The sequence below is a fragment of the Coregonus clupeaformis genome, chromosome 30 (genome assembly GCF_020615455.1).
Source record: "Coregonus clupeaformis isolate EN_2021a chromosome 30, ASM2061545v1, whole genome shotgun sequence".
Classification (NCBI taxonomy): Eukaryota; Metazoa; Chordata; class Actinopteri; order Salmoniformes; family Salmonidae; genus Coregonus; species Coregonus clupeaformis.
Genome location: NC_059221.1, coordinates 1,620,990 through 1,633,015, shown reverse-complemented (window position 1 = coordinate 1,633,015; position 12,026 = coordinate 1,620,990). Strand labels below are relative to the sequence as shown.

The 12,026-nt window shown below is 44.4% G+C and overlaps 1 protein-coding gene across 3 annotated transcripts in view; it reads right to left on the bottom strand.

The window, feature by feature from the left end:
• Window positions 1-12,026, bottom strand: part of LOC121545981 (agrin-like) — a 405,148-nt gene that overhangs the window by 38,162 nt on the left and 354,960 nt on the right. For 2 of the 3 annotated variants that reach the window (XM_045209397.1, XM_045209398.1), the window contains exons 19-23: window positions 10,202-10,329; window positions 9,032-9,146; window positions 6,371-6,490; window positions 5,791-6,168; window positions 3,101-3,293 (exon numbers count right to left, since the gene is read on the bottom strand). In XM_045209397.1, coding sequence (XP_045065332.1) covers window positions 3,101-3,293; window positions 5,791-6,168; window positions 6,371-6,490; window positions 9,032-9,146; window positions 10,202-10,329 — 934 coding nt within the window. Of the gene's footprint in view, window positions 1-3,100; window positions 3,294-5,790; window positions 6,169-6,370; window positions 6,491-9,031; window positions 9,147-10,201; window positions 10,330-10,691; window positions 10,734-12,026 lie in introns of all 3 variants that reach the window. The other variant, XM_045209396.1, reaches the window with a different exon arrangement.

Here is a 12,026-nt window from a genome sequence, read left to right as displayed (position 1 = left end):
GGTGTGGGTGAACGGATGATCTCCGCATGTGTATTTCCCACCGTAAAGCATGGAGGAGGAGGTGTTATGGTGTGGGGGCGCTTTGCTGCACACTTAACCAGCATGGCTACCACAGCATTCTGCAGCGATACGCCATCACATCTGGTTTGGGATTAGTGGGATTATCATTGGTTTTTCAACAGGACAATGATCCAACACACCTCCAGGCTGTGTAAGGGCTATTTGACCAAGAAGGAGAGTGAGGGAGTGCTGCATCAGATCAGCTTGCCTCCAGAATCCCCCAACGTATATATACAGTACCAGTCCAAAGTTTGGTCACACCTACTGAATAACGTTTAAAAAAAAAACTATTTTCTACATTGTAGAATAATAGTGAAGACATCAAAACTATGAAATAACACATATGGAATCATGTAGTAACCAAGAAAGTGTTAAACAAATCAAAATATATTTAATATTTGAGATTCTTCAAATAGCCACCCTTTGCCATTACGACAGCTTTGCACACTCTTGACATTCTCTCAACCAGCTTCACCTGGAATGCAATTTCAAATAGTCTTGAAGGAGTTCCCATACATGCTTAGCACTTGTTGTCTGCTTTTCCTTCACTCTGCCGTTTGACTCATCCCAAACCATCTCAATTGGGTTGAGGTCGGGGGATTGTGGAGGCCAGGTCATCTGATGCAGCACTCCATCACTCTCCTTCTTGGTAAAATAGCCCTTACGCAGCCTGGAGGTGTGTTGGGTCATTGTCCTGTTGAAAAACAAATTATAGTCCCACTAAGATGGGATGGCATATCACTGCAGACCGCGTCTCACAAAGACACGGCGGTTGGAACAAAAAATCTCACATTTGGACTCCAGACAAAAGGACAAATTTCCACCGGTCTAATGTCCATTGCTCGTGTTTCTTGGCCCAAGCAAGTCTCTTCTTCCCATTGGTGTCCTTTAGTAGTGGTTTCTTTGCAGCAATTCAACCATGAAGGCCTGATTCACGCAGTCTCCTCTGAACAGGAATGTTGAGATGTGTCTGTTACTTGAACTGTGTGAAGCATTTATTTGGGCTGCAATTTCTGAGGCTGGTAACTCTAATGAACTTATCCTCTGCATCAGAGGTAACTCTGGGTCTTCCATTCCTATGGCGGTCCTCATGAGAGCCAGTTTCATCATAGCCCTTGATGGTTTTTGGGACTGCACTTGGAAGAAACTTTCAAAGTTCTTGACATTTTCTGGATTGACTGACCTTCATCTCTTAAAGTAATGATGGACTGTCATTTCTCTTTGCTTATTTGAGCTGTTATTGCCATAATATGGACTTGGTCTTTTAGCATATAGGGCTATCTTCTGTATACCTTGTCACAACACAATTGATTGGCTGAAACGCATTAAGGAAAGAAATTCCACAAATTAACTTTTAAGAAGGCACACCTGTTAATTGAAAGGAATTCCAGGTGACTACCTCATGAAGCTGGTTGAGAGAATGCCAAGAGTGTGCAAAGCTGTCATCAAGGCAAAGGGTGGCTATTTGAAGAATCTCAAATATAAAATATATTTGGATTTGTTTAACACTTTTTTGGTTACTACATGATTCCGTATGTGTTATTTCATAGTTTTGATGTCTTCACCATTATTCTACAATGTAGAAAATATTAAAAATAAAGAAAAACCCTTGAACGAGTAGGTGTTCTAAAACTTTTGACCGATAGTGTATATACATACATATATACACACACACAAAACTATGTGGACACCCCTTCAAATTAGTGGATTTGGCTATTTCATTCACACCCGTTGCTGACAGGTGTATAACATCGAGCACACAGCCATGCAATCGCCATAGACAAACATTGGCAGTAGAATGACCTCACTGAAGAGCTCAGTGACTTTCAACGTGGCACCTTCATAGGATGCCACCTTTACAACAAGTCAGTTCATAAAATTTCTGCCATGCTAGAGCTGCCCCGGTCAACTATAAGTGCTGTTATTGTGAAGTGGAAACGTCTAGGAGCAACAACGGCTCCGCCGCGAAATTATAGGCCACACAAGCTCACAGATCAGGAGCACTAAGTGCTGAAGCGCGTAGCGCGTAAAAATGGTCTGTCCTCGGTTGCAACACTCACTACCAAGTTCCAAACTGCCTCTGGAAGCAACGTCAGCACAATAACTGTTAGTCGGGAGCTTCATGAAATGGGTTTCCATGGCCGAGCATCCGGCTAAGATCATCATGCGCAATGCCAAGTGTCAGCTGGAGTGGTGTAAAGCTCACCGCCATTGGACTCTGGAGCAGTGGAAACGCGTTCTCTGGAGTGATGAATCACGCTTCACCATCTGGCAGGTCGACGGATTAATCTGGGTTTGGTGAGTGCCAAGAGAACGCTACCTGCCCCAATGCATTGTGCCAACTGTAAAGTTTGGTGGAGGAGGAATAATGGTCTCGAGCTGTTTTTCATGGTTTGGCCTAGGCCCCCTAGTTCCAGTGAAGGGAAATCTTAACGCTACAGTATACAATGACATTCTAGACGATTCTGTGCTTCCAACTTTGTGGCAACGGTTTCAGCATGACAATACGCCCGTGCAAAGTGAGGTCCATACAGAAATGGTTTGTCAAGATCGGTGTGGAAGAACTTGACTAGCCTGCACAGAGCCCTGACCACAACCCCATCGAACACCTTTGGGAAGAATTGGAACGCCAACTGCGAGCCAGGCCAAATCAACCAACATCAGTACCTGACCTCACTAATGCACTTGTGGCTGAATGGAAGCAAGTCCCCACAGCAATGTTCCAACAACTAGTGGAAAAAGCCTTCCCAGAAGAGTGGAGGCTGTTATAGCAGCAAAGGGGGAACAACTCCATATTAATAACCATGATTTTGGAATGAGATGTTCGACAAGCAGGTGTCCACATACTTTTGGCCATGTAGTGTATATATACTTTTTTTACTCAAACCACCCGCGGGCCAGATAGGACACATTCGCGGGCCGGATCCGGGATGTATGTTTGACACCCTGATCTACAGCTTGCTATCAATGCCCTTTGACACAACTGAACCTCTTCCTGTTTTGTCACTTCCTGTTTAATCCCCTCCACCTGTCCACTCACTTGAGCTCCACTTTGCCATTGACCAGGGTGAGAGACAGGAAGTCCTTCTTGCCATCCTGGCCATTGAAGAGCAGGATGCCCGTCATCTCGGCCACCCTGAACTCCATGGCGATGCGGACCGTGTGGTAGGCCCTCATGGTGTCGAAGGCCAGATAGGACTTACCCCCGAATGACGGGATGAAGTATGTGATCACTGGGAAGAAGAGAGGGGTATTTATTTTTGGTAATTCCAATTACCCCACCGAAGACATTCTTTAAAAAAGTATACTCTGTCATAACAGACTTTATAAGAGCAAATAAAATTCATAGAATAAAAAGTAAAGTTTTACATCTTTCTAAGTCTGAGGGTGGTTTTAACCTTCCAGCCTTGGAATTGTATCAACTCGCTACCCAAGGCTTTTACTTGCGACATATAGTTAAATGCATTAAAGAGGAACAATGGGTACATATTGAAGATTCACATGCTCATCCCCAGAATATTTGTACATGTCTATTTTCAAAGGATAAAGTTAAGAACATTAACAACTTCATAGTTAAGAACACTATAACAATTTGGAAGAAAATGAAACGTATTCAACAAGAACCAATATCACTCCCTAAAAACAACCTTATGGAACAATCCTTGGATAGCTTTTCAGAATTCAAAGATAAATTGGTCCACCGTAAATTATTTTAAACAGGAAATACATGTATTTCCATAACATAATTAAAAAGTAATTTTGAACTGACCAATGTAGATAGTTTCAAATACATGCAACTTAAAAGTTACATATCACGAAATTTAGATTTGAAATCTTTTGTACATTAGAGCAACCTTGAGGGAATCTTATTTGAGTCAGAAAAGGATGTTCATATTATAAGGAAGATATACAAAACCTTGCAGAGAGCATATCCAACTGACAATCTCTTAGAAAAAATATAAACTATTGGAACCAAGAACTGATGTTGGCACAAGATGGAAGGAGAGTTGGAGCATAACTAACGAAATTACAGTTAATGAAAATGTACGCTTAATCCAGTATAAACTAATGTATAGAATGTATTATACAAGAGACAAAATTCACATATTCTACAGCACAATGGCAGAGTCATGTCTCAAGTGTAAAACGAATAACGACTCAATAATCCATGCTTTCTGGGAATGCTATAAAGTCCGGAAGTTGTGGGCGGAGCTAGAAAGTTGGCTGTCAGAAGTATTAAAATGTAAACTTACTTTTAATCTGTCTGTCTGCATATTTCAAGATATGGTTTATGAGGGTGGAGTGAGATGAGATACCCAATGGGCTGGACGATTCTCTTGTTATCACTCATCTTGAAAAAAACATATACTAAAAACGTGGAAATCAATCAATCCGCCATCATTGACACAATGGAAAAATCGAATGATTTATTATTGAAATATTGAAATGGCATCGGCGACCGAGAAAAATACATTGGTATGATTTAAGGCCAAGTGGCAAACAATAATGCAGACACTAGGGAAGGTGGTTTGTGTGAGCATACGGGTCTGGGCAGAGGAGATGTAGTCATTGTTTTTGTGGGTCTGTAAATTGTTGTTCGTACAGTATGTATACTTTTGTTTGTGGAGTGGATTTTTTTTTTTGGGGGGGGGGTAATAGTAATATCTTTTTTTAATGGGAAGAAGAGAGGGGACGGAAGGGTGTCACATACTAGGTGTAATGTTGATACCATAGGTTGGATAGAGGGTGCTAATCACACAGCTTGTCACAAAAGCATTTAATGGCAACGCTATGGTTGGTACATGTCAAACAGTTGAAGGCAAGAGCCTAGTTAAGTTAAGTTAACATAGCCTAGCCTAGCTCGGGAGGTCATACAGTAAGCTCAACAGACAGATGTGTGGAAAGAGAGAACCCGTGACTTAAAGAATATGTGCTGGTGTGTATCGTCAGGTAGAAAAGGACGGCTTGATGATGTGTTTTCGATTGTATACTTTGAGTTTTGACACGAATGCACACATGAACGCGCACACATACACAAAACACGTACACACGCACACTTGTTTCTCTCACTCTGTCATTATATCATCATTATCATCTCTGTCCGCCTCTAGTCGTCTTGGGAGAATGTAGGCTGATGAAATTATCTTGTCTAATGATTTGATTGATTCGAGGGAGGCTATGGGGCTGTCACTTAGCCACTCACACACACTCTGACTCAAACACACGCTGATTTCCACCAGCTAATCCCGATCAAAGCACTTAGTGTCAATTATTTTAAGATGCAGCTGCGTGAGGTAATTTCTTATCAGAGACCACCGAGTGGGAGAAACTAAGGGAAAAAAGCTCTTGAGATTGCTCTGACAGCACTCAACATTTGATTTTGTTGCTCGGTGCAGCAGACACTGATTTGATATCAGTTTACTTTAGCGTTGACTAGTAGAATGCGCAGTGGTTGATAACCTCTTTGGTTATTTAGCTAGCGGTGTAGCAACTTTGATAGAGGTTGGATATCTATTGAGTTAAATAGACCGGAAGGTAAGTTGTATGGGTTCGGGTATTGTCTTTGGTGCAAGGTATTGGTCAGTTCCAGTTCAGCACTGTAATTTCAAGACATCAATAGGAACCGACTGTTCTCTTTTAGGATTGTGTTCATTTTCATCTCCTTTTCAAAGTAGGGTTTGTATGTGTGTGTATGTCGGTCAAGGAAGAGGGCGAAGGGGCTCCACTCACATTTCTCGCAGACGGCGCCCCCTCTCCCGGCGGGGCAGATGCAGCTGAAGTCGGCGCCGTCGTCCTCGCAGGTGCCGCCGTGGCGGCAGGGGTGGGAGTCGCAGGGCCGCTGGGCCTTGGTGTGGTGGGGCACAGGCCTGGTCCTGTGGAGGGGGGTGATAGTAGGGGTGGGAGTGGGGGCCATGGTAGTAGTGGTCACTGGAGAGGGGGCGGCGGTGGTACGGCGGCTGGGGTAGGGGCGGCGTGTGGTGCCCAGGGGACGGCGTGGGATGAAGGGGGAGGTGGGGGGCGGCAGGGTGGTGCTGGTGGCGGTGCTGGCAGTGGGGGTGGTGGCGGTAGCCGTGGTAGTGGCGGTGAAGTAGGGGAGGAAGGACAGGCCTGGTAGACAGATGGAGAGAGGGAGATTCAGAGAGAGAGCAAATGTCAAGGAGCGTGTCAGTCTTGGACTTTGACATACAAGAACCAAAAAATGCCTAATCATGCTTACATCGTCCTTCATAAGAACATTTCATGTCCTTCTCATGCTTCATGTTTGTAATTACATGTAAACAATGCAAGCAATTCCCTGGGTGTGTCCTACCATAGTTGTTGAAGCGAATATTCTCCTCCTCTGGCTTCTTCACCACAATGGCTGTCTCCTTGGCCGCCTTCAGCTGCTTGAGCAGGGCTCCTTCAATGTCCTCCACCATGAACCTGGTCTCTGTGGGACAACACAGAGGACAAAGACGTTCACAACAACCCCCAGGACACCACTCAACTAGGACAGCTGTTCCATGTACTTCCACGTATGTTATCTATCCCAGAGCTAGCACACCTGATTCAACTTGTCAACTAATTATCAAGCCCTTGACTAGTTTAATTAGGGATGCTAGTCGACGGCTACAACAAAACTGTGAAACATTTGGTCCCAGAGGAGAGGTTTGAGAGACACTGAACTAGGAGGCAGAGAAGCAATGTCCTGAAACGGCAGGAAAATAGGAATGTAACTCCCCTCCCTCCATCCCATTATAGTAAATATTTACGAGAGCGATCGAGACCGCTTGCTAGGAGACAACGACACACCCAAGGGGACCAGTCGTCCTCCAACCGTCCAACGAAGTTTCACTGAAGTTCAGATGAATCTTTCTCATAACGTTTTCCACAGATGGCTATTTTAAACGGCCGACGCAGAGTTCCTTTATGGCAGCATCTATTGTGCGGCTGTAAAAGACACTGAGCGGAGCCAGTAAAAAGAGAAGAGGCGAGGAGGGCAAGGTTTTTGGAGGGTTTTATCCAATAGGGGAGAGGCACTAAAGCCTTGTTCACATTGGCAGTTCAAATAGAATTTTGGGGAATATCCGATTCAAATCTGTTATTCTTCCTGCAGTCTGAACGGCTAAAAAGCCCATGGAATCTGATATTACAAGACACATTTCAAACCACCTTCATAGATTCCTGGCCATGCGACTTGTGTCTGAATGGTAAAATCTGATTTATTTGCCCTCAAGTGGTTTTTATACTTATTTGGCATATTTTGTAGCTTGCTAGCTACTCTGTTGACATTTAGACAAGAACATGTGGTAGCTAACTAGCTTGTAATTGTTTACAAAAAAATTAGTGAATGTGGTAGAAAACTAAAAAGCTACCTAGCTAGCTACACTACAAAAGTATGTGGACACCTGCTCGACAAACATCTCATTCCAAAATCAAGGGCATTAATATGGAATTAGTCCACCCTTTGCTGCTATAACAGCCTCCACTCCTCTGGGAAGGCTTTCCACTAGATGTTGGAACATTGCTACGGGGACTTGCTTCCATTCAGCCACAAGAGCATTAGTGAGGTTGTGCACTGATGTTGGGCGATTAGGCCTGGCTCGCACTCTGCGTTCCAATTAATCTCAAAGGTGTTCGATGGGGTTGAGGTCAGGGCTCTGTGCAGGCCAGTCAAGTTCTTCCACACCGATCTCAACAAAACATTTCTGTACGAACCTCTCTTTGTGCACGGGGGCATTGTCATGCTGAAACAGGAAAGGGCCTTCCCCAAACTGTTGCCACAAAGTTAGAAGCACAGAATCATCTAGAATGTCATTGTATGCTGTAGCGTTAAGATCTCTCTTTACTGGAACTAAGGGGCCTAGCTCGAACCATGAAAAACAGCCCAGACCAATATTCCTCCTCCACCAAACTTTACAGTTGGCACTATGCATTGGAACAGGTAGCGTTCTTCTGGCATCCACCAAACCCAGATTCCTCCGTCGGACAGCCAGATGGTGTATCGTGATTCATCACTCCAGAGAACGCGTTTCCACTGCTCCAGAGTCCAATGGCGGCAAGCTTTACACCACTCCAGCCGACGCTTGGCATTGCGCATTGTGATCTTAGGCTTGTGTGTTGCTGCACGGCCAAGGAAACCCATTTCTGCTGTGCCTAGCCAAAAAGGACTCGTTTTCAAAGTTGGATCATCTTATCCTTTGAGGCTTTAAAAGTGTTCTTACACTATGATTTTGAACATTCAATGCAACTGGGAAATGTCCAATGCAGGCATTGTTGTCACCTTAGCTTGCTACATAACTTATGAGTGATAGGAAGCACAAGCACCACCACTAATCAGCCTACACTACTGCACACACACCCGTCATTACTATGACAACTAGCGTAGCCATGTCAGCAAATTACTGATGTCAGAACACACACAAATCCGATTTGGTCACTTGTAACTTGCTGTTTGGACAATCAGTATTCCAAAACAAAACTGATTTGAGCATTAAGGCCTGCAGTTTGAACAATGCTTAACAGTACTCTGGGGCCTGAAATGAACCAAGGTCTGAAAGACAATGCCACCAAGCTCACAGAGGATTTCGTTGTTGTTGGTTTGTTCGTTTTTCCCTGGCTTTTACAAATTACAAATACAGCCCACGTCCAGCAAAAAGAATAAAAACTAAAATAACATAGCCACTGTCTAGTGTGTTTTTAATAAAATGGAATGACTTTCTGAAAAATAATGCCAGTGCAGTGATACACTTGCCATAGAGATCATAGCCTTTTGCTGACATTGGCATATAGAAACTTGTTTCTATGTTTAATGACTGTGCGACACTAGCCATAACAGTACATTTGCCATACTATACCATACAGTAAGACTGGTTTATTGGACTAAGAAGCACTTTCAAAGGCCAACCTCCATTGAACATGCTTTTTAATCTGTGTCCGGGAAACTGGCCCAGAGTGTGTTCACCATTACTTTTTATCAAACAGTTTTTACCTGGGTCGAAGTGGGCCTCGACGAAGGCCAGGATGGAGTTGCTGGGCGCCAGGCTGCGGACTCGGACGCTCATGAATTCCTTCTGCACCTCTGACTTACGGAACAACTCGTTCAGCTGAGCCAGGGAGGAGAAACACATTCATTAGTACATAACATAGCAAAATGTTGTGCAACAGAAAATGAGCGTTTCTTATTGGACAAGATCAGGTAGTCCCTCCCTGTTTCAGTCCGTTTTGTTCTGTTTTGTGCATAATGAATACAACCAGGATGATGAATGAGCGAGGTAATGAGCTCTGGGCAGTGGCTCATCCAATTTGAGTGCAGTGAACTCATTTACCAGAAGGCTGGGGGAAGACATTGCCGTGGTCAAAAGTAGTGTACTATGCTATTTGGGACACACCCTATGTCAGTGGATAGGTCTACTACTGTGTAGAACCACATTGGGCCTGGTCTAGGTGCACAAATTGACATTTAGCTGTAGCTAAGGTATAATTACATGAACACGTTTTTGAAGCACACACAATTGGCCTGTTCCTCCTCTGTTCACCTCAAATGATTTGTCTGGGGGTGAACGACATCACTCCCACTACACTTCTATAATACTATACTCCATTTTCTATTCTAGCATACTGTATGTTTATGTCTCTGCACATACTCCTCAGGTACCCCTGCTGGGTGGTGGGCGGGACTGCAGGTAGCATAGCAAAACCAATCTGTGTGTGTGCCCAGACACAAGCCAGGCCACCACGGCCACACTGACCCAGAAACATGTCCACTTCTCCCCCTCTCTAGTTTTAACCTCAGGTGATATCCACACACAGTCTCTAGCAGACAAACACACACTAGAGGCTAGAGGGGGGATGGTTTTGCTATCTATTGCCACAGCTGGCTCCCACGAGGCGTAGGATGCACACACATACAGACACACAGTCACACACAGAGTGATGTGAGGCGGTAGATTAGGCTTTGACGGGGGCCAGTGACACCATTTCAACAGCTGTCGAGAAGCACACGTATGCGCGTTGCCCACATACACACATGCAATGTTCCCGTTTAAGAGCGAGCATTAACTTTGACAACCCACACTTCTTCGACAGACTGTTGTTGAACAACTGACTATGGCAGCCTTCTATGGCAGCTAGTTCTGTATGTAGGGGGGTTGCTACTCACAGCACTCTCGATGCTCCTGGCCGTCTCGCCAAACAACTCAGACTTGGGATCCTCCATCTCAGGGGTGTAGAAGACCTCCAGGCCTTCCACCTGGTCCAAGTGCAGGAAGCCGTTGAACCGCATGGTGGCTGGGAGGAAATGGTGTCACACACGTTATAAACCTTTACTTTCTGTACCTGTGAGGCATGCGGTGCCCTCAACTACCCGCCCTCAGCTTCAGGCAGTGACCGTTTGGGTAGTGCCAGTCTGGGTTAGTGATGGAGTGTGTGCGCATGTGTGTGTGCGTGTGTGTATGGGGAGGGGGGTGGGTGGGGGGGTTAGTGTGGTTGTTTTTTATGGTGGGTGTGGCTGTGGAGTTGAGGGGGCTGAGCCTGTGATTGGCCGCAGTGGAAGTGGAAAGAGTGGATTGTGGGATATGGAGGAGGAGTGACAGAAGAAGGGAAGAGGAAGAGGAGAAGGGCAGGGGGTGGAGAAATGGACTGGAGTTTACCAGACCGAGACTTGTCCCAAAAGTTGGCAGAGGCATGGAGGACTGAATAGAGAGAGATCAGTTAGACAGACAGGAAACATTGACATACATATTACAAAGAGCAGAGAGGGACAGACAAGACAACACACATAGCAAAAATGAAGAACATTTTCTAAAAGTTTCCAGCTTTGGCAAAGACAGTGCCCCGCCTTGCCCTTAAACATCCCCATTTCTCTGTTCAAAATCCATCAACCCCCAATGGCCTCTTGCTATTGTTCCGGCAACACAACGGCAGCGAGACTCAAGACATCGTGAAAGAGAAGAGTGAAATAAAGCAGAAAGCAGGAGAGAAAGGGGGCTGGAGAGGAGATGATGAGAGGCGCTGATGCTGAGGTTTCATGCTGCGGCTCATAATCAACTGAACAAATTGCCCAAATCAATCATGGTGCCCTGCTTGGAGCTCGCCTGGGAAAAAAGCGAAGAGCACTTGTATGATTATCGTGGAAGATAGCCATAATTGTCTCCTAATGCCGCCAAACCGGTGACTGACATAGGCTGGTTCAAATTGCATGATAAGGACTTTTTTTTGCCGTTGTCTCCGCCCGACACACATCGATTCAAATATGATGGGGCAGCTATCAAATAGGAACAAATGGGGAACGTTTGGATGGAGAGAAGAAAAAAAGAGGAGAGGAGAGCGATAGATCAGATTTTTTTTGGGGGGGGGTCCCAATTGTCAAATGTTGGAGAATAAGAGTTTTGAAAGTCTAGGTTTTACATAAAATATGTCAACAATTACTGTTCCAAAAGGTAGTTTTTTTATGAAGAAAAAAATAAGTCAGATCTTTTACCTAATGGTGTTGCTCTAAAGATGCACACATTCCCATAGGAACATAGATATTTTTAAAGAGCAGGGCTTGTGCAACGTAATTTCTCGTCTTACAGGAATCATTTTTTGTCTTCAGGAATGATATACATAAGAGGAGAAAGCTGAAGTCTCTACCTATCAATTGATGTAAATATATCCCGTCTGATTCCCAGTTTGTCCATTAGAAAGCAGTAGGAGATTACATGAGCACATGGCGTATTTTGGCCACATGAAACCAGTTTGGGTTTGGTAGTCATTGTGCCAAAATGGCTAAACAGATTTTCAAGCCTAACATCTTAAAATGACCATAGCAATCAGGACTTTTAAATTATCACGTTTTTGTTGTTGTTGAAATAAGACACCGACAGGTGAGGAAACTGCAAACTTCTTTTCCCATTCACTTTTCCTATTGTAAACGAGTGAGATAGATGAATGGCAGATGTGGAGGATGCATACAAGCTAATGTGGATGGAGAAGGAAATGCATTG